Genomic DNA, 18256 nt, shown 5'->3' on the forward strand with positions numbered 1-18256 from the left:
TCCACTACCAGGAGGGAGCAGAGGCGCTCAGGGCCAGAGTCCAGAAAGGAGAAAGATGTATTATCTAAGGGCTGGCGTTGGACAGAGGGTGAGCTAGGAAGTGATGAGGCTCGGATTCAACAGGGAGACTTGGGTGTTGCAGTTTCTGAGACTCTTTCAGAAAGCCGATTCTTCTGTGAAACTTCCAGAGTGGCCCGCTCCCCACTCTCAGTGCACGTCTCTGTCCTTCTTTCAGAAGACTTACAGTAGGAGTCCTGGCAACTCACTTGGCTCATGCATGCAGCTCATATCTGCGCACAGCAAAGATCATTTCCCTCCGAAACCTACGTTGCCTGTTTGCAACAGCGCCCTCTGGCGGTTCCGGTGAAATGCACAGAGAGGTGCAGGAAGGAGATGGAATCTTGGCACATGTCTTGCTTAGAATTACCTGGTTCCCACAGGTTTCTACTTTATGTATTCAGATTCACGGCCAAGTCTTTTCTCCAGTTCCCAAATTGGCAGGCAGAACTGTACTAGGGAGAGAATGAGCTGAGCTGAGGCTGGGGCCCAGTTGTGACTCTCATGCAGTCACACCTGAGTCTCACCCAGTCAATGGCTTTCTCCTGGGAGTGACCATTTCCTTCTCGCCTCTGCGTTGTTAGAGATGCCCTCGAGGGCAGGGCATTTGGGAAATGAATGCATGAAGTCTCAAACCCAACAAACCAGTTCTTCATTAGCCGGGTTGAAAGAGCCTGAAGTAAGGGCCAGAATGCCTCTTTGAAGCTACCACTGGCTTCCCAAGGCATATCTTTCTATAAGTTCTTAGGAGAGGTAGCTTGGCCCCCAGATATTATAAAAGGCATGGGGGGGGGCTGCTTACTAGAAGGCAGTGTCCTGGTGAGGCTTCTCAGGGTGGCCTTGTGACCTGTCTGGGGGTACAACTCTTGGGGGTGCCCTGTGGTCTGGAATCCAGTATTCGAGGCTCAAAACTCATGGAGGTGGTCTGATAGCATGTGGTGGAACATTCTGGAACAAGGATTACTCTGCATGTCCTCACTGTTACAGAAAACAGGCTACTCCCCTGGTCAACCATTGGGAACCATTTCAAAGGGGTGTCTGGCTGTGGTCATCTGGGGAGGGTGGCCTGCAAAAGCGTGTGCAGCTGAGTTGGTCACGTTGCTCACTACCACAGACCCCATGGTTACTGTCATTGAGGAAGTACACTAGACTCACCTCAGCACTGCCGAGGGGTGTAACGAGTGGCAGATTTGTGTCTCGAGGAGGGGGGGTATTGGTCAGAGAGAGTCCAGGTGCCGTTGGCTCTTTTACACTCGTGGGCTCGCCCAGTGTCAGAGGGCAGTGGGTTGCTGCGGGCATCCTAGAGAGCTGTGACAGAAACACCCTGAAGCCTGGAGGAATAGCTGAAGCAGGCTTCTCAGGTCACACCAGCAAAGCTGGGGCTGGAAAGATCGTGAAGCAAGAGTTGTCTAAGGTAAAGTCAAAGAGTTCAACTATCGAAGTATTTTATAAATCGTTACACATAATTCTTAGTCCCAAGTTAGAATCTATGGTTTTCCTAGGGGAGAAGATTAACTCTTCTAGCACGACATAATCCTCAAAGTGTATCCTAGTGACACAGTATACTCGAATGGTTATAGGTTTTTATAATTGTAGGGTGTTTGGGGGGTTGGATGACTTGTTTGTTTATTTATTTATTTATTGTTGTTGTTTTTGGTTTTTGAGACTGGGTTTCTCTGTGTAGCATTGGCTGCCCCGGAACTCACTCTGCAGATCAGACTAGTCTTGAACTCAGAGAGAGGTCTGCCTCCCTCTGTCTCCCGAGTAAGTGCAGGGATTAAAATAGTTGCCTGTTACGGGGCTGGGGATTTAGCTCAGTGGTAGAGCGTTTACCTAGGAAAAGGCCCTGGGTTTGCTCGAAAAAAAAAGAACCAAAAAAAAAAAAAAAAATAGTTGCCTGTTTACAGTATAGAGATTTATTGCTATGGATCACAGCGCCATCTACTGGGCGACATTCTGAGTCAACTGAGTCTGTGAAATGGGCTCAGAGAACCAACGTGTTCTCTTTTCAGGATTCTCCCGGTCTTCGGCGCTATGAGTGCCAGAAGAGGGGCATAAAAAGGGAACACGCAGCCTCAGCCCTCAAGATCCACGGACGGGGCTGGCAGCTTTCTTTAAAGCCTCGATCCCCCATTGTCCCCGTACTTCCCCGGGACGTTTATTTGTCTAGTCTCTTTCTACGCAGTCCTTACGTCATTTGTCTAAACATAGCTCATCGCTAATAGATGCTGGTGTCGTTCTTCAGCCTGTTTCTCATCCTGGAAACAGGTGTCTCGAGGTAGTGGGATCTGAGGAGAGTTCATTTATGGCTGACTGCCCCTGCGGACCACGCGCACAGTTCTATTGGTGAAACCATGGGAAACTGCGATATGTTAAAAGACCCTCAGGAGAAAAAAAATTAAGTGTCGTTTCGTTAAATGACATTCAAAAGTCAATCAACTAACCATTTAGTCCCGATGAGCTTTAAAGACAGCAAACGCGCAAAAGACCTGGAAGGAGTCTTGTCCTCCACACGGTTTCTTCACTTCCTGGAGCGGCACCCACGCCCTGGTTTTGGGGGTGGGCTGGGGGCTGAAACCTTCTCGCACCTTTTGCCTCCCCACCAGGATCCAGGAAGCGAAGATCATACGGCAGCGAGGATCTGTACCAGGCTTGGGTCAGGATGGACCTGCATGAGCAGGTTTACCTCCGGGGCGTCTAGAGATTAGGGGCACCCTTGACTGGAGCAGAGCCAGGCCGGGCTAAGGAGGGCTAAGGAGGCTGCGCCTAAGCACTCCCCGCCTCCGCGCTGTCTGCCGTCGGGCCCCGCCCGGCGCAGCCTTAACGCACGCACCGGAGTGTGTTAGGCACATCCGGGTGTCAGAAGCAGGAGGCCGCAGTTTTAGGGGTCCGGAGAGGGTCTTGGGAAACAGAGGCAACGCGCCAACTCCAAGCCAGAAGCGCGAGCACCTGCACAGCTCCGGGGTCAGACGAGCGCACCGGTCCAGCCCTTGCCGCGGAGCCCCCTGCCGGCTCGTTGTGGGGTAAGAGGGTCTTCAGCGCCGTAGCTCGGGTGCTGCACACCAGCGCTATCTGCTGGGTTTGGGTTAGACCGGCGCGGCTACTGAGCCGGCTCCTTGGAAGGCGGGTGGGGAAGGGACATCGTGTCCTCTAGGCAGCCCTGCGGCCGAAGAGGAAGCAGAGATGGACCGATTGATATCCCAGGTGGTCTGCACCTGTCACCCTCTGATGGCCTCCGGCTTCCTCCGTGCGCGCCTCCAGGAACAAGGTCCTTTATAATCACCACGGGAGGCCCGGGGTTGATCACGCGGCCGCGTGGCCCCAGGTGAAACCTTCGGCACTCCTCGTTCACTGCTGGCGCGATTTTACAGAAGGGAACCGAGGCCCCAGGAGTGGAGGGAACTGGCCCAAGGTCACTTCGTAGTCCAAGGCCGAGCCTGGGTCGAAGCCACTCAAGCAGCCCTTGGAAGGCACTGCGTGGTCCCGACCCATCTCCCGACCTTGCTCTACGTCGGTCCCCCTCCTCCCGTGGCCTCCACTAGGCTCTGTTGTAGGGGTTTTGGCAGCGCCTCCTCCGCGTCTGCTGTGCTCGGAAAGGATGCTGGACAGCGGTGAGGCCACGAGTCCAGTCGCGTGAGCACGAGCAGAGCCAGGGTTGGTGGAGACTGGGTGGGCCTCGGTGCTGGGGGAAGAAGAGGAGAAGGTCCGGGCTTGGTGGCGGCGCCGCGGGGGTCGTCTGGGGATGCCTGAGTGGCGGGGGCCTTGGCAGCGCCAGGCCGGCAGTCACCCCAGTGCAACGGCTGGAGGACAGTGCGGCTTTGTCTAGGTGGTGCCGCCTCAGCCAATGGGAGCTCGGCCTGTGCCGAGCCCCCTTGGTCCCCGCCCTCTTGCCGGTTGGATGGGACCGCAGCGCTGGGATTGGCTGCGCGGTCTACAGCGACGTCTGGCGCGGCGTGGAGTAGGAGGCGCCAGTGCGACTCCATCCTACCCCTTGCCTGCTGGAGGGCGCCAGGTTTGCGTGTGTTCGCGCATCTGGGTGGGGCTCCGACGTCCTTTCCCCTAACCCTGTGGCTGCTCCTTCCAGGAGGCGGCAGCATATCGTCCATCGCATGTTTTTCCAGCCAGTGAGCCAAAGTCGGCCCATAGTCAGCAGGTGCAGAGTCACTGTCTAGCCCAGAGGTTCTCACTTGGAGTTGCAGAGGCTTCCTCTTGCCAGAGTATTTTGTGACGCAGCAGATGCCTGTCTTTCGACATCAGATTGTTCCTGAAACACTGGGTATAGACACCCTAACAGGCCAGGAAGCTGAACGGAGACATTTATGTAACGTTCAACAATACATCTATAGAGGAAACCTAGATGTCAGTGAGTCCTATTGGTGGGGTGCTCAGAGTGTATGTGGGGCTGATGGTTAGGGCTCGTGAGTAGTTTTGAATTCCAATATACACCGCCTGGGTGACTGTAATTACAGAGATCCAAAGGGAGGCTGGGGAAAGAGGAGGAACCTGGGGTTTTTTGTTTGTTTTTCCTATGAGAAGGGTTGAAACTAAGGCGTCATAAATGATAAGTTCTTGCCACTGAGTTATATCCTCAACCTGATTTTTATTATTTTGGGTTGATGTTCCACTAAGTTACCTAGGCTGACCTTGGATTTAAAGCCAAGGAAGGCTTTTTTTTTTTTTTAAAGATTTATTTATTTATTTAATGTATGTGAGTACACTGTCATTGTCTTCAGACACAGCAGAAGAGGGCATCAGATCCCATTACAGATGGTTGTGAGCCACCATGTGGTTGCTGGGGATTGAACTCAGGACCTCTGGAAGAGCAGTCAGTGCCCTTAACCACTGAGCCATCTCTCCAGCCCCCAAGGAAGGCTTTAATTGCCTGCCTCAACTTCCTGTGTAGCTGGGATTACCGTCCCTGTTGAGAGACTGAGTTTTTGATGTAGGCAATTAGAAAAGGTAGCCTGGGGCTACGGAGATGGCTCAGTGGTTAAGGGCACTGATCACATGGTGGCTCACAACCATCTGTAAAGGGATCAGATGCCCTCTTCTGGTATGTCTGAAGACCGCTACAGTGTACTCCTGTACATAAAATAAATAAATCATCTTAAAAAAAGAAAGACAAAGAAAAGGTAGCTTGGAGGACATGTTATTTGTACCAATTAGGTGTTAAAAAAATCAAATTTGGTATAGGATAAGGGAGGCTTAGAAATTAAAGAGTGATGGTGTGGCAATTTTTTAAAAGATTATTTTATGTATATGAGTACACTGTAGCTGTCTTCAGACACACCAGAAGAGAGCATTGGATCCCATTACAGATGGTTGTGAGCCACCATGTGGTTGCTGGGAATTGAACTCATGTCCTCTGGAAGAGCAACCAGTGCTCTTAACCACTGAGCCATCTCTCCAGTCCAGATGGTATAGCAGTTGATTTAGTAAGAATTAGTGGATGGATGGAAGGGGGCCTCAGAGGCCCAACCCTCACAACTTAGTTCTATTCGCTATTGATTCAAGGGGAGGAGGAGTCACTGGTGACCCCACCAGGCTCCAACACCATGGTCACTCAGATGGCCCCAGTTACCCTGAGCCGGTCAAAGAACAAAGCCTAAAGTCATGAATCTGAGAAAAGGACTATTGTGCCTCTCAAGTGCTGGGTTTAAAGGCGTGGCTTAAAATGCTTAACTCACTCTTCGTTGTGTAAGGCATTGCTTTGGTAATCCCCCTTACTGCAAGAGCTTGCAATTGGAAAAGATTCAAAGATGCAGATAAGATAAGAAAAAAATAATGTGTGAAAGATGTAGTGGGGTAAGTGCCAATAGCAAAGCAAGAAACGGAAGCAAGGTAGAGCGCTTGCCTAGCAAGCGCAAGGCCCTGGGTTCAATCCCCAGCTCCGAAAAAAAGAAAAAACAAAAACAAAAAAAAAAAACAAAAACAAAAAAACGGAAGCAAGGAGGGGACAGAGTAGTGGCCAGGCTTTGGTGGGGCTCAGGTGTGAAGAACCAGGTGAGGGCTCTATAAATGTGCCTATCTGATGATGAGAGTTTCCAGACAGAGGAACAAGAAAGGCAAAGGCCCTGAAGCCAGGAAGTATGCCAATGACAGGCAGCAAGAAGATCACCATACAGAGGCACAGTGAACAGAGATGAGGTTAAGGAGATGAGAGGGCCAAGATCATGGAGGGTTTTAGGCAGTCTACAAATTGGAATTAGATGCAAGACTGACATGGTATGATGCATAGTTTTCTGGATTGAACAACCCACATGGAGACCTTGATGGACTCAAAGAGCCTACTTGGGAAGCTACTGTGGTAATCCAGAAGGAAGGGATGAAGGCTTAGATGACGGCAGAGAACCTTCGCCAGCTTGTGAAGGGGAGGTCAGTGAATTATGCCAAACAGCCGGGCTGCGGAACATGCAGGAAATCAGAACAGGAGAACACGTTGGACAAGTTAAACTTGACATAACCCGTGAAACCTCCAAAGGGACAGTTGTATGCCTGAGGCTGGCGTTTGGGGCAAAGGCTGAGCTGGAAATAAACCTTGGCGTGTTGATGTAAACATAAATGATAGATTTAATGACAATATATTCGTATTACAATGATGGTAACGACACGTGGATTAATGAGATAGCATGTAAATAGCACAGCTATGAAAGCTCACCATATGGTAAGAACAGACCAGGAATGGAACCCTGAGACAACATCTGTAGTTGGCCTTGCCCTTGGCAGGCCGGCCCTGCTCTCCTAAGCATGGAATGTTCCCTTAGTCTGGCCATTGTAATTACCGTGATCTGACAGCCCTGGGAACACTTTCTCTTGGGGAAGCACCGATGAGTGAGAGAGGAAGGCAAGTACCCTCTTGTCATTATAAGGTCACCAATGAGCCATTCTCCTAATGAAAGGCAGAGGAGGACTCAACACCAGACCCTCAGCCGGTCTCCAGCTCACAGAGCCAAGCATAGCTCCCCCACCTCATTTCTTTCCTAGAGGTCATCTCAGGTCATCTCAGTCATCGAGGGTCCAGGGATAGGCCACCTCCCTGTGCACCTACAGCTATGGAGAATAAATCCTGTGGGCGTGGGGGAGCCTGAGAAGAGGGAGTTAACAGAATAGACTCTGCACAGTGACAACCGTACAGTCATTCATCTGTGCCCAGAGTCCCTGAGCAGATCAAGGTGTCAACAGTAGGTGTGTTTCTGCCGAATGGGGGTGTACAGCTCAATCCTTGGCTTTGTGGGTTCTATTGAGGTTAGCTATGACTTATATCTGCACTTGTGACCCAAGTATGGTGAAGATGAGGGTCTGTGTGATCCCCTTAGGCTTCCTGTCCAGAGGATTCTCTCTCAGAGGGCTGGCGGGCATCTCTTTGAACAAGGATTTTTAAAATGGGTTGCCTGATTCTTCTGAAGCACTTCAGGGAAACTCTTATTTCCTCTGGCCAGACCAAGCAAAACCACTAAACGGTTAGAAGGAAAATGTCATTCTGCATCAGCATCTTATAACTCAGACTCCTGTAGTGTCCAAGCGATTCAAACGTGAGATCCTATTTAAGACAGAAGTCGTGAAGTGTTTTTTTTGTTTTTTTGTTTTTTTTGTTTTTTTTTTTAATATTTTATTTATTTATTATATATGAGTACACTGTAGTTGTCTTCAGACACACCAGAAGAGGGCATCAGATCTCATTACAGATGGTTGTGAGCCACCATGTGGTTGCTGGGATTTGAACTCAGGACCTTAACCTCAGGTTAAGAGCACCGACTGCTCTTAACCGCTGAGCCATATCTCCAACCCCCAAGTGAAGTGTTTTTGATTCAAGCTTAGCTCCCCTGCCTCATTATATTAACTTTTAGAATGCTAAGCTGGGCTAGGGGGTGGGGTTCAGTGTTGGAGCATGTGTAGAGCCCTGGCTTCAGTCTCTAATATCCACACAAAATGAAGCAAAACACAACAGACCACTGGACTGAAGCAAATAATTATAGGAAATGTAAGGTGGCCATATTTAGCTGTGGGCTGTCACTGGGACTTTGGTTTCTGTCTTGGGTACTTCTCTGTGGGATACCTGAAGAGCATGCAGCTTATCCTCCTCATTGGAGCAGGGCTCTCTCCCATGTTGCAGGGCCAAAGGCCCCTTCAGACACGCCATCCAAATTCCCACCTTCAATACTCCCGTCTCTGCAAATGCTCTTCCTCTTCTGAGATTGGCTTACCCTAAAGGGATTAAGGGAGACCTAGCTACCGACACGCTGGAAAGCAGGCGCTATGGCCTCTTTGAGGTACTCCCTGTTGTGGTTTGCCTTGGAGTTCTCTCTGAATTTGTAAAATAAAGGCAAGAGCTCAAGATTTGGGCAGAGGGAGGAGTCCGGAGCGAGAGGGAGGAGTGAGGAGAGGGAGGAGTGAGGAGGGGAGAGTGCATGAGGGGGGGCATGAGGGGAGGAGTCAGAGAGGGAAAAGAAAAGAAGCGAGAGAGAGTTGTCGCTGGGAGAAGGAGAAGCTGGAGACCTGGCAAAAAAAAGGTGCAAGGGATGAGGGATTTGGGAGCTAGGAATAGGACAGTGTAGGTTGGATCTGCCCAATCTAGACGCTAGATTGTTTTCATATTAATTGAGTTATGTTTTCTTTGTACTGGCCGATCGGGTTGGAGAGGAAACTGCAACAAACTGCAACAACTCCCTTTACAGGATGGCCTACAAGTTAGAGCCTGGTCTTGATTAGCTGTCCACTCCTAGTGGCTGTGGCACGAGTCACCACCAACTGAGACTGACTTGTACTCCTTTGAAATGGGGGGAGAAATGGGGTTCATCTTGGGTTTTCCACAGTCTTTGTATTGACCTTGGAGCAGGTGCTCTTGAGAGGAGGCCCAAGTTTTCTTAGCATCTTTATTTTGTGACAACATCCTATGCATTTGGTGGCTCTGAGTCAGACCCTGGTGACCTTTTACTTTGGGACTTGAGTTCCAAGGTTAAAGGAACCATCAGCCCTCGAGGTCTCTTCCTTTTTCTGGTACCCACCTACTTCCTGTAACCGTTTCTGTTCCCAAACCTGAAGGCAGATCCAAGAACGTCCAGCTCTACAGAGAGGGAACTCCAGCCTGAGGCATTAGGATAGCCACGGCACCTGGGCAAAGTCTGTAAGTTTTCCCCAGTAACAGTGTTCCGTAAACCTAGTCCAGCCTGGGGGTGTAGCTCAGTGGCAAAGCAGCAGCTCAGGATGAGGCCCTGCCTTCAGATGTAAATGTCTACCGCCCTATGTATGAGAGACCACATTGTAGACAGGCGTGATTCAAAGGCCTACGTTTTATGCACTTTAAGCTGTTTTGACTATAGCTCTTTACGTTTTGCTGACCCTAAGGAAAGGGAAGTTGAAAGCAACCCTCTATTTGGAGATTATGCAGAGGCATTTTCTTTCACAGGCAGTGAGCCAAGGGATGGGGCAGGTCTGTAATTACAGACTGCATTTGAATTCAGCCAGCAGCAGAGTGACCAGGCGTTTCGACGGGAGGAGGCGCAGCTGTGTGTGTTCAGCACATGGAATCCTGGAAAGAATGAGACTGGCTCTCCCTGGGTCTTCCGCAGGGGCCACATCAGGCTCTGCTCTCCCTGCGGGAAACAGCCATGAGCACTTCATTCAGTATGGGTCACATGGTGCCTTCCTACCCTCAGGGTGCTCAGTGGAGGTTTGCTTGTGCCTCCTCTGGTTGCTCTGGACATTGAAGGTTACTGAAAGTGGCCAACAAGATGGGCCAGGCCTCTGGTCTCACAAGGTTTTTGTCTCAATTGAAGAAGGTGAAGTAAACGAAGGGTAGTGTGAGGACTAAGGGCCATGGACCTTCAGAGCCATGTCGTGTGTTGCTTGGGAGCCCCTGAAAAGGGGGGGGTGACTTTGCATGGTTCTGTTGCTATAACAGAATGCCTGAGACTGATGACTTTGAAAGAAAAGAGGTTTAGTTTGACCCCTGGTTCTGGAGCCCTGGAAGCCCAAAGCACAGCTTCTGGTGAGGGGCCCATGCTGTTCATAGCACAACAGGAAGTGGGCGCTTGTTTGAGTGTGGCAGGATCCAGCAGGTGGATTGCTTCATGAAGACCTTTTCTGACCAGTAATTCATGCAGCCCCAGGGCAGTGGCATCTCCCTGGGGACAGGCACTAATTCCTCCTAATTACTAAATCACCTGTGTGTGTGTTTGTTTGCTTGTTTAAAGACAGAGCTTCATGTAGCTCAGGCTGGTTGGTCTCCAGTGTGTGCTCCTTCTGGCCCAGCATCCCACGCGTTGAGATTATGGGTGCTAACAGCCTGACTCCTGGCCACCTCTGTTTGCTTGCTTGTTCGGTTTTGGTCTTAGTTGCTTATGTAATCTCATGGAGTCCAGGCTAGCCTTGAGCGTTCTCTGTAGCTCAAGATGATTTTGAACTTGAGATCCTCCTGCCCAATTATTACCCTATGTCCTAAGACTCCCACGATGACAGATCTTAGTCTGATTGACTTGGGGGATATAGCTCAGTAGGTCATTCCATCCCCAACTCCCTCCCCCTACATTTCAACAACCATATTCAAACCTCACAACAGGTAATGGATAGCAGAAGACCCCTCCCAGCCTCAGAGAGAGAGAGAGAGAGAGAGAGAGAGAGAGAGAGAGAGAGAGAGAGAGAGCGCGCAGAGGTGGAAGGCTCTGAGGCTGGGAGAGCTGCCTCAGCAGACAAGCATAAGACCCTGCTAGAAAGTGAGCAAATTGGGCGGTGTAGAAAGTGGTGTAGAGAGCTGGGCAGGGGATGGGGAGTGGCGCAGGCCTTTAATCCCAGTGCTCAGGAGGCAGAAGCAGGCGGATCTTTGTGAGTTCAAGGCCAGCCTGGTCTGCAGAGCAAAGTTCCAGGATAGCCAGGGTTACAGGAAGAGGAACCTTGTCTTGAAAAAAACAAAACAAACAGAAGATGAGGTATAGAATGGGAGTGGCTCATAGGAACAGAAGAAACCAAGTTCAAGAACAGAAATTACACAAGGCAAAGAGGCCCTGGCTGCCTGTCCTGGGAATTCAACAGCTAAACATGGCTGCCTGCCTCCTTTGGTGAGCACTGTCTAGGCTGGCTTGGTGAGTAGCCTAAGGCTGCCATGATCTAGATACGGTTTGAGCCTTAACTTGAAGTTTGAAAGGGGTAGATTTAACTGACTGTTGACATTCACTGAGGAAATTAGAACCTTTTTTTTTTTAACTGTTTACTTTATGTGTATGAGTGTTCTGCCTTCGTGCATGTCTTTGTACCACAGGTCAGGAGAGGGTGTTGGATTCTCTGGGTCTGGAGGTAGAGAGTGTTGTGAGCTTCCGTGTGAGTGCTGGGAATCAAACCTGGGTCCTCGGAAAGAGCAGCTGGTAGTTTTAACCACTGAGCCACCTCTCCAGATCCTAAATGAACGAGTTTTCACCTGCAGAGGAGGGAACTTTGGGAGCTGATTCAGATTAGATAATGTCATCCGGGTGGAGGCGTTATGAGAAGTCTGTGACCAGGTGTGGTGACATGTTCTTGATTCCAGCACTCGTAGATGGAGGGTAAGATCCGGCTGGGATCTTATCATTAACAAATTAGAGCCAGTTATGCAAAGGAGGGGCCAGCAAGAGACCAATTCCCTGGGCTCCAGCCCTGTGGGTCACCTCCTCCCAGCCGGCCCTCCTAGCCCTTCAGCAGAAGGCGTCATTGTTAACCAGAGCAGGGAGATGCCAACAGACAAACTGACAGCCGCTACTAATGGAAACATAACCCAAGCTGAGGAGACCTCCGCTTCTCTTCAGTTTTTGGAAGATTACAGGAGGTAAATACCTGGAGCTCCTTCCTGTGATGAGCTTTAGTTTGGCTATTTAGTCAGCCGTCTTATTACTGGTCTTGTCTGGGTTCGATTTGTGGGTGTGACATTTAATCATCATGGTGCTGAGTAGGACCCCTGGTGGCACCAAGTTGAGATGAGGGTTACAATTTAACCTTAAATGGGTGAGGATGAGGGGTGTGTGTATTTGTTTCTCATTGTGTGCAGGTTTTGCTATTGTTTTGCTTTGGTTTTTTTTTTGGGGGGGGTTATTGTTATTGTTATTGTTGTTGTTGTTGTTGTTGTTTGCAGAGTCTTATAGCCCAGGCTGCTGTGGAACTTGTTGTATACAGTCTAAGCTGACTTCCAACTTCTAATTCCCCTACCTCAGCCACCCATGTGCTAGGATTACAAGCCTGGAGAATGTGTGTGTGTGTGTGTGTGTGTGTGTGTGTGTGTGTGTGTGCGTGCGCGCGCATGTGTGTGTGTGTTTCAATGTTGCAATGTGAAGAGTCTCCATTCTCATCTTGTAACTCCAGACTCTCTGCTCGAGGTCCTAGAGTCTAGGGATTACTGACTAATTAAATCTCATTGCCTCGAGTTTGCTGGGGTGAGAGAGAAGTGGCCTACTGAGGTATGGTGCTGCAAAAGCAACTGGAAGAGGATAGAGATACACTGTGAGTGAAGGCCAGTGTCCTGATCACCACAGATGGATGTTTCGACAGATATTAGGAACCTGGATGAGGGAACAATGTTCATGGAGCTAGGGACTCCCCACCAGATATGTCAGACCTGTGGCCTGTAGGTCACATACAGTTGCTACAAATGTGGGTCATCACTAAATTATAAACGTCCTTAAGTTCTTGAGCGTGAGCTTTATAGATGATGTCACCAGGCTAGATATACCTTCTCCTGGTTATGTCCCCAAGTCAGCTCCACTGGGGAAGACACTGAGCAAACATTCTGTGTTTCAGAGCCACCAGAAGGAAGCAGATCATCTTACAACTTGGTGCCATGATGCTGGCCGCCCGTCTCTCCAGACCCCTGTCACAGCTCCCAGGAAAAGCCCTAAGTGTCTGTGATAGAGAAAATGGGACAAGGTAAGTAACCAAAGGAAGGGCTGGTTGAAGACCACCCTTTTCACAGGCAGGCCCTAAACACCTTCCCTACCTGTCAGACCCCAGTGAAGGCAGGCCTCCAGGGCTCAGGCCTTCCGGGGGTTCACAGGGCAAATAGGAATAGCTTCCTAGTGATTTTCTAAACCCTTCTGTCCGTTCTGGGGCTGTAGCTCAGGGATAGAGCACTTGCCTAGTGTACACACGGTTGCTAGTGACTGCAAAATAAACCTTTTTTCCTCTTTTGTCTGAAAGAAATTTTGTTTTGTTTTTGTTTTTCCGAGGCAGGGTTTCTCTGTGTGGCCCTGACTGTCCTGGAACTTGCTCTGTAGACCATGCTGGCCTCGAACTCATAGATCTGCCTGCCTTCTGCCTCCTGAGTACTGGGATTAAAGGAGTGCGCCACCACCGCCTGACTCTGAAATCCTCTTAGAATCATATAAAAATTGCAAAAACAAAGAACACCCAGATGCTCCTCACCAGGCGACCATAGCCATTCGCATGACATCAAGTCACATTGCAGGGATGAACATAAAGACATTGGCACATATATGATGCCAATAACCAAGCTGCTGATCTCACCCAGCCTCTACCAAAGGGCCTCATGGGCCTGTTACCCAGCCCACAAGGTAGCCCCAGCGACCACCATTGATCGATGTGTCTCCTTAGCCTCTTCCCATCAGCGACAACTGTCAGTCACCTTCAGTCACAGTCTTGACACTGGGGGGGTCACTCGTCAACTATTCTGAAATGTCTCTCCCGTCGTGGGTTTGCCTGTGTGCCATTGTGGTTGCATACAGATTAGCACGTAGGCAAGGGGTTTGCAGGAGGGAGGTGCGCCCTTCTCCAGTGTCTGTGTGGCTAGTTTCTTTGGTCTTTTTCCGTTTACACTCATAGGTAAATACCCTAGACATCCCTGAACGGCTGGGATTTAGAAGGATTATTGAATAAGTTCACACTAAACAAGCAGATCTTTGGTATTTTGGAGACACCATCTTACCATGCTGACAGGCTGGTTTCCAAGTCCTTGGTTCAGAGTCCTCCTACGTTAGCCTGTACGTGCTGGGTCTAGGTGCATGTAGCTACAGTCGGTAGATCTTGCCTATTTCAAGGGGGGAATTCGTGGACTCTGCTGCTACAAAGTAAGTTATATTCCTGGTTATATTTCAGGGACATGAAACAGAACATCAAGTTAAATGCCAAGCCCCTGTAGCAAGAAAGCTGGTGTTTTCTATGCTAACATATTTCCTTAGAGCATACATTGTAAATTCCCTCAGCATTTGCTAAAACCCATTTGTAGGGGAGCCACAGCAAGAGGCTCTGCCGGAAATAGTTCTTCAGCTCTCCACTGATGCCACGTGAGGGATTTAAAATGCACCTCCATGCAGAGCAGTGTCCACTGAGTACAGGAGACAAGGATCCTGGGTGTAGAAGGGATTTAGAAAGTAGCGACTTTGCCCCTTTTTCTCTTTTAATCCATCCATATTTACTTTTTATTTGTTCAAATCCTTGAACGTTACAACATCAGGAATTCCATGTCCGGTGGCTTGACCAGGAAGGTTGCCTGGGAATTTGGCGGGAACCATGCCACAGTCTGGCTGGGCACAAATGAACCTTCTTAGATCACCACGCTGCCTTTGTCCAGCTTGCTGCAGGACTCTGCATGGTTTCTGCTTTGTTGCACCTAAGTACAGCCCTTGCTCAAGGAGAATTCACGAAGAGCTGTGCTCCCTCTGCAGACCATGCCTAATGCCAGGGAAAATGACTTGTTCACAGGCTTCTCGAACTTCTCGTCTTTAGATACCCAATTCCCAGCAAGCTAGGACACCCCAATCCTCAGGCACCAGGGACCCAGAACTTTCTGTCCTATGGCTCTTCCCTCCTGTCCTCTTTGACTTTCTTTTTTTTTTTTTTTTTTTTTTTTTTTTTTCGGGCTGGGGACCAACCCAGGACCTTGCGCTTCCAGGCAAGCGCCTACCACTGAGCCAAATCCCAACCCCTCCTCTTTGACTTTCAAATCTATAGAAATCACTGGCCCACCAAGCGTCCAAGCCTTGCTGGGGGATAGAGTGAAACTACCCACCTCTACTTTTTAAAGCAAGCGATTCATAAAAACAGAAAAACCTGAGCCTGGAGAGATGGCTCTGTGATGAAGAGGACTGGCTGCTCTTCCAGAGAACCCAGATGTTCCCAGGGGAGTATCCACATGGCAGCTCATAGCTGGTCTAACTCCAGTTGGAGGGGATCTGATGCCCTCTTCTGGCCACTGCAGGTACTGCACACATTGGGGTGCACATACATATGTGCAGGCATTCATACATATAAGATGAAAAATAGAAAAACCATCTCCAAAGTGGCTTTTAGAGATTTCTGAGATTTTCTTATTTGGAAAAAATAACCACAACCGGGCAGTAGAGGTGCATGCTTTTAATCCCAGCTCTTGGGAAACTGAGGCAGCTAGGACTACAGAGCTAGTTCCAGAATAGCCAGGGCTACAAAGAGGAAAGAAAGAAAGAAAGAAAGAAAGAAAGAAAGAAAGAAAGAAAGAAAGAAAGAAAGAAAGAAAGAAAGAAAGAAAGAAAGAAAGAAAGAAAGAAAGGAAGGAAGGAAGGAAGAAAGGAAGGAAGAAAGGAAGGAAGAAAGGAAGAAAGAAGGAAAGTCAATGGAAATTAAAATATTTCTACCAAAGGTTTGTCCTTAAAAGGAAGTGGGGCATTGGTTTCATTTCTGGCTCATCTGAGGGAAAGAACACCTGTTATAGGGACATTCCTGTGTGGCTAGAAGAGCTACCTGGTTATTCCAAGGGGCACAGTGTGTGTTGGGGGAGGGGAGTGTCAGCTGAGCCAGAATGAATTAAATGTCCCTAGGATAGTGGGTACATATGATCAGTAGTGGCTGAGAGAGACACAGGTGTGAAGAGAAGCTAGCACAAGGGGTAACCTGTGCTAAGATCTGTAGGGAAAATCTTTGGCCTGATTAGTTTGCTGGGTTCTCAGTTGCCCAGGGCTTCATGCTCCAGCCGTCCCTGAGGGTGAATCTTCCTGGTCTAGCATCCTCGACCTGGCAATCTGCTCCACTTAAGACCCCAGTAGCCTTTGAGTTTAGAAGTGTCTAGCTGTGCCAGAAGGCACTGGTGCCTCTGGAAAATGGCATACTGATGTGTTTCCACCCAGGACATTCCACCTACACCTGGCGCTAGTGATCTGCCCAGGCAGGTAGGAAGCATAACAGCCCATGCTCTGGTCCAGCAGTGTAGAAGTGGGTGCCCACCCTGGGTTTGAATACTCCCTCTTGGCAGCTACATGACACATGGCCCTAGAGGCCATTGCAAGGCTATGCTTTTCCCAAGCTGCACTTGGGCCAGTCTTCTAACCCAGTCTTAATTAGACTGAACCCACTTCACTTGTGGCTCCTTTAGTGGAAACCAGTTCAGTTCCTGGTTACCATTGCTGGTCTGTGGTGGGAACAATAACACAGACAGAAACCCGATTGGTAAGAAAGGGCAAAGCCTGCATGGATACCCCTGTCTTCCCAGAATACCTCTCCGTGCAGACTAGAGTTTCTGGATGCAAGTGTTCAAATCAGCAGTAGCGTCTGCCACAGGCCCTTGACACAGAGTGGCTGTGCTACCATCTGTCTCGCCCTGGGGAGTCTGCTTTAATTGGTCGTGAGCAAGAGCCCCCTCCACACTGAGAAGCAGCCCCAGGCCCGGGACCTCACACAGGTGTGGGCAGCCTGGCGAGAGTGAGAACACAGATCAGAGCAGGTGAAGCACGGTTGGCAGTGGTGAGAGGAGACAGCAGACGGCCAGGCAGAGCCGTGCCAGCTGGAGCTGGCCCGTGCTGCACAGGGCCCGAATCACCTCTCTGTAGGGCTCTGCCTCTCTGGGCTGGGTCAGAGGGTTTGGGTTGTGAGTTCTGGGAATGTAAAACAACACCACTGACAGTTAGGTGATACGGTGGAGCCCGGTGCCACCACGTTCTGCACCTGACACTGAAGAGAGTTTGACCGAGCTCCAGTGAGTATATAGATAGCATGAATTGGACTTGTGTTGTTGTTTTGTTTTGCTTTTTAATTTTCATTTTTTATTTTCTTCCTTGGGAAAGGTCACAAGGGTGGGAAATGGGTGTGATCAGGGTGCACAATGTGATATTCTCAAAGAATCGATAAAAACATGTTGGAAAAATACATAAAAAGGAGGATGTTATGGACAAGCAGGAAGACTTGTAGGCTACATGGTTTGCAGACGTTTCTAAAGCATCTAAAGGATGTTCAAAACTCAGCGGTGCAGGAAAAGAGTCCAAATAGAAGATGGACAAACACGGGATGTACATGTCCTGGGCTGAGGTCTTAATGCCTGTGTGACCCCCAAATGCATGGGCTGAAATCCTGCTCCCCATAGCACTGGTGGATTGTGGGTCCCAGAGGACTAGAGGAGGAGGAGGAGGACTTTTAAAGGGGTGCATTAGATCGGCTCAAACAGTAGAGACTGGCCAGTTCCTCAAGGCCTGTGTGCACACTGGAAAGCCAGCAACTGCTCCCCGGTTTCAAACCAGTGCCAGTGACCCCAGCCACTCCTCTGCAGTCTCAAACCAGTGCCGGGGCCCTGGAGGATCCTGGGATCATCACTGGAAGGTAGAGAGAGCTGGAGTCGGATAGCAGTAGTGTGCCCAGCTCAGGAAGAAGCGAGGGTAGGTGAGCAGCTTTTCCCTCAGGTTTCTTGGCATATGAGCCCTCCATTAGATGTTGCAGCCAGTGACGTAGCTCTCCCACCCTGAGTGAATCCTTCTAGAAGTACCCTCACCGACGGAGTACCTCCAAATCCTGTCAAGTTGACAGTTCAAAGTAACCATGCCAGCTGGTGTGAGAAGGTCAGGTCTTAGGTGTTAGATCGTGAGGGCCACCTCCATCAGTGGGTTAGTGACAGAGGTCTAAGACACCCCCACCATCCCCTTCTGCTAAGTCACAGCAAAAATTGCCAGCCTAGGAAGTAGGCCCCTACACCTGCCGCCATCTTGAAGTTGAGCTCCCCAGCTTACAGACCTGTTCGGTTTCTGCCCTCTAAACCGCTGTGTTGATTATCAGTCACCCTCACTGTGGTAGTTATCAGCCGTCTGACCCGAGACAGGAGGTAGATAAACATCTTTAGCTATTAGAGAACTGAAAAGCGGAACCATAGCGAGATAGTCATGCATGGTTTTCAACATGGCTAAAATAAAAAGAAAGCAGTGGCCAGGGCTGAAATCATGCCTGTAATCGTACCGCTTGGGATGCTGAGACAGGAGGATGCTGGGCAGTT

The 18256-nt window shown here is 49.6% G+C and overlaps 1 protein-coding gene across 2 annotated transcripts in view; it reads left to right on the forward strand.

Moving 5' to 3' along the window:
* The first annotated feature begins 2680 nt into the window (after positions 1 to 2680).
* The window catches only part of Bdh1 (3-hydroxybutyrate dehydrogenase 1), a 31222-nt gene continuing 15646 nt past the window's right edge, over positions 2681 to 18256 (forward strand). Inside the window, exons 1-2 of one of the 2 annotated variants that reach the window (XM_032900074.1) lie at positions 2681 to 3080; positions 12817 to 12942. In XM_032900074.1, the coding sequence (XP_032755965.1) occupies positions 12857 to 12942 (86 nt within the window). In that variant the 5' untranslated portion in view covers positions 2681 to 3080; positions 12817 to 12856. Of the gene's footprint in view, positions 3081 to 3120; positions 3712 to 12816; positions 12943 to 18256 lie in introns of those variants that run through there. The other variant, XM_032900075.1, reaches the window with a different exon arrangement.

Source organism: Rattus rattus, chromosome 4 (assembly GCF_011064425.1).
Source record: "Rattus rattus isolate New Zealand chromosome 4, Rrattus_CSIRO_v1, whole genome shotgun sequence".
Taxonomy (NCBI): domain Eukaryota; kingdom Metazoa; phylum Chordata; class Mammalia; order Rodentia; family Muridae; genus Rattus; species Rattus rattus.